The 3,200-nt window shown below is 62.3% G+C and overlaps 1 protein-coding gene across 1 annotated transcript; it reads right to left on the bottom strand.

The window, feature by feature from the left end:
• Positions 1-566: 566 nt before the first annotated feature.
• Positions 567-1,750, bottom strand: PRR18 (proline rich 18). Its single transcript, XM_063390610.1, has one exon. The coding sequence runs from the start codon at positions 1,733-1,735 to the stop codon at positions 704-706; it is 1,032 nt and encodes a 343-aa protein (XP_063246680.1). The 5' UTR covers positions 1,736-1,750; the 3' UTR covers positions 567-703.
• Between the last annotated feature and the right edge of the window lie 1,450 nt (positions 1,751-3,200).

The raw sequence follows: 3,200 nt of genomic DNA, 5'->3' as shown, positions 1-3,200 counted from the left end.
CCACGCCGCGGCCGCCTGCACCGCGCCATCCTCCGCCCGCCGTGCCCGTCTCTCCCGGAGGATTGCTCCCCGCCGGTGCGCGGCCGGCACTGCTGCCATCTGTCCCCGGCAGCGCCGGGCTCGCCCCGCCTGCTCGGTCCCCGCCTCGCCGAACCCGCGTTTTCCCTGGAGCCGAGGTGTCGGCGGCTGTTCCGAGGGCGAACCTGTGGCCGGGCCGGGCTCCCCGCACGGTGAGCAGCCCGGCATCCTCAGCGCACGGCACCGAGACAGCGCACAGCCCGGGCTGGGACAGCCCAACGCGAAGCTACCAAGGCGCAAAGGCTATCGCAACACAGAGTCCTTTATTCAAATAAATAAAAACGAACTTTTATGTACAAATATACAAAATCATTACGCACATTTTATAAAGTAGCCAGAAATCTTTAAAAAAATCGCGAGGGTGGAGGCAGGACGCCCACAGCCGGTGCCCTCCCTCCCAGCACCCGGGCACCGGCGGGCGGAGGCCGGCGCCGCTCCTTTGTCCCTCGCCCCGGCGGCGGCGGCGCCCCGAGGATCGGCTCCGGGCCAGGGGCTCTGCTGACGGCCCCCGCCGCCCCCGCCCGGGCTGCCGACAGCACCACTCGGAACACGACATCGCGGACGGCGGCCCCACCTCCCCCGGTCCGACGGCCCCCGCCGCGCCGCTGCCCGGTCCCGGCAGGGCTCAGAGGGTGCCCAAGTGCGGCAGCGTCTCCAGCCGGTCGGGGTGGTCGCGGCCGGCCGCGCTCTCCACGCCGCGCAGCCACTCGGTGCATTTCCGCACCAGCCCCTCGTCCGCCGCGGCCCCCGCCTCCTCCTCCTCGTACTCCTCGTCGTCGTAGCGGTGGCGGTCGTTGAGCAGCGAAACCTTCAGCAGAGCGCGCAGGTCGCCGCGCCGGGCCGGGCCGGCTCTGCCGGCGGGGGAAGGCGCGGGCTGCCCCCGCTGCCGCTCCAGGCTGCGGCGCTGCAGCACCCGGATGGCCTCGGGGGGCAGGCTCAGCGAGAAGCGCCCCGCCGCCTCCCCCGGCGCCCCGCCGAGGCTCTCGCAGGAGCGGCTGCCCGCCCCCGGCGCCCCCGGGCGGCCCCGCGGCTGCGGCGGGGTGGGCTGGGGCCGCGCAGCCCGCTCGGCCGGCGGTCTCCGCGGCGGCGGCCGCTGCAGGGACGAGCAGGGCCAGGAGCTGGAGAGGGGGCCCGGCCGCTCCGGGGGCGCCCCCCGCGCCTTCCTCGCCGCCTTCTCCTCCGCGGGCCGAGGCGCTGCCTTCTTGGGGGCCGAGGCGGCCGCCGGCGGCTTCTTGGGCTGCGCCCGGGCGGCAGCTGGGGAAGCGGAGGGGGTCGGCAGGATGGCCGGCAGGAGGGGCGGCAGCGTGGCGGGGCGCCCCGGAGTTCCCTCCGGCTCGTCGCTGCGGGCCCAGGGAGGAGCGGAGCGCGCTCCGGGCAGGGCGGCGCTTCTCCCCGCGGGCGGGCAGGGCCCCGCGGCGCGCCGGGGCTGCAGCCCCATGGCCGGACGCGGACGAGGAAGCCGAGCCGCCGGCGCGGAATGCGAGCTCGCTCTGCGCCGACAGCCGCCGATTTTCCCTCTCGATAACCCGTCCCCCTTCCCGCCCTTCGCCCGCCCCGGGAACACCCTTTCCCGGCGCGGGGTGGGCGTGCGGGCGGGGACGGGGGTCGTGCCGGCACTGGGCGCCCTCCCGAACGAGCCGCGCCGGTCGGGCTCCATGCGGCGCTACTCCGGCGCCTTTTCCCGGTCCTCTCCCGCCCGCCCTACAGCAGAGCCGAAGTAAAGAAGCGGATGGCGGGGCTCAAGCCCCGAGGGCAAAAAGGTTCTAAATTCCTCCCGAAGTCCTCAAGCGTCCAAGCTTGAAAAGGCAGTATTTTAAAATCATGTTAAACTCTCTTGCCGTCTTAAAAACATGAATGATAGTTTGAGGTCCTTGATTACTTGAAGTATCGTGAATAAGGAAGGGCAGGCAGACCCAAGAGACAGACACACTCAGACCTCGGGCTGACTTGGACTTTATGGACAAGCGCTGCCTGATTTGGTGATGAAGTCCAGAGATCCTTTCTCTAGCATCAATGCCTTCTGTGACAGAGCTAAAGCACAGCCCCCCGTTAGAGGTTTTTGGTTTGTTTGGGGTTTGGTTTGGGGTTTTGTGATGTCCAAGACAGCAATTTCCTATCTATTCAAGTACCCTAGCCCACAACAGAGATTTGGAGAGGTTTCATGGAGCAGTAACAAGTAAACATATATTTCCTTTGTATCCAAGATGATCACCACCACTCCAAAATTTAGCCTTTATAAGTCATAGCATATAATTTTTACAGCATTTATTTCAAAGTATTGTTTTAATTAGGGTAGCAAAACTTTATCAAAAAATGGGTAGCATAGATCCACAGGGGGAGATCTTCACACCTCTGGTTCCACACTATCATAACGGGTATTACTATACTGTGAAGATTCCCCGACTGTGAGCTCGTGGAATACTCATGCACAGTAAACACAGACAGCACACGAAGGAGCAAAAGACACCAGCAAAACAACACAGAGTGTGTGCTCTGTATGCAGATGGAGGAAGTAAACCCTTAATGTTCAGGAGAAAAAAAAAACCCAAAAAACAAGGAAGGCACATGATGTAACTAACGGACCAAAGTGCATATGAAAGCATACCAGTACATGGAACCTTTGGCTCTCAAACCCATTCTTTCCTGGTGATCTAAGTGTTAACAGATGAGTGGTAACTTCATCATTTACCTCAGTGGATAAATAAATATGTTTTGAATAACTAATGTCATTCTAATTAAAGACTGCAGTGAAGGTGATTGTGTACCACCAGAACTGGCGGATGATGGGCAAAACCAGCTCTGGAGCAAATGAAGGCCTGGCTCTGAAGCACCAGTGAGATGGGATGGAGTGGGATGCGATCCCCTCAGTCAGCTGAGGTCAGCACCAGTGACTGGGGAAGGGGCACTCACTTCCAGGACGATGCCCATCACTGCCTACGCACAGCCTACTTCATCTTCAATGCAAGCAGAAAACAAAAACAAACTAAAAACTCACCCAACGAGCGCCCAGCACCCAAGGGCTGGGGGCAGAGCTGGAATAGCTGTCCCTACATCACACAGCACTAGCAAGCCCAAGAGCCTGCTGTGGGGACTACTTGGCCCTCCCTATCAGCAGCAGGATG

Source organism: Prinia subflava, chromosome 2, assembly GCF_021018805.1.
Source record: "Prinia subflava isolate CZ2003 ecotype Zambia chromosome 2, Cam_Psub_1.2, whole genome shotgun sequence".
Classification (NCBI taxonomy): domain Eukaryota; kingdom Metazoa; phylum Chordata; class Aves; order Passeriformes; family Cisticolidae; genus Prinia; species Prinia subflava.
The sequence above is the reverse complement of the archived record's forward strand: the minus strand, read 5'-3'. Positions and strand labels throughout refer to the sequence as shown.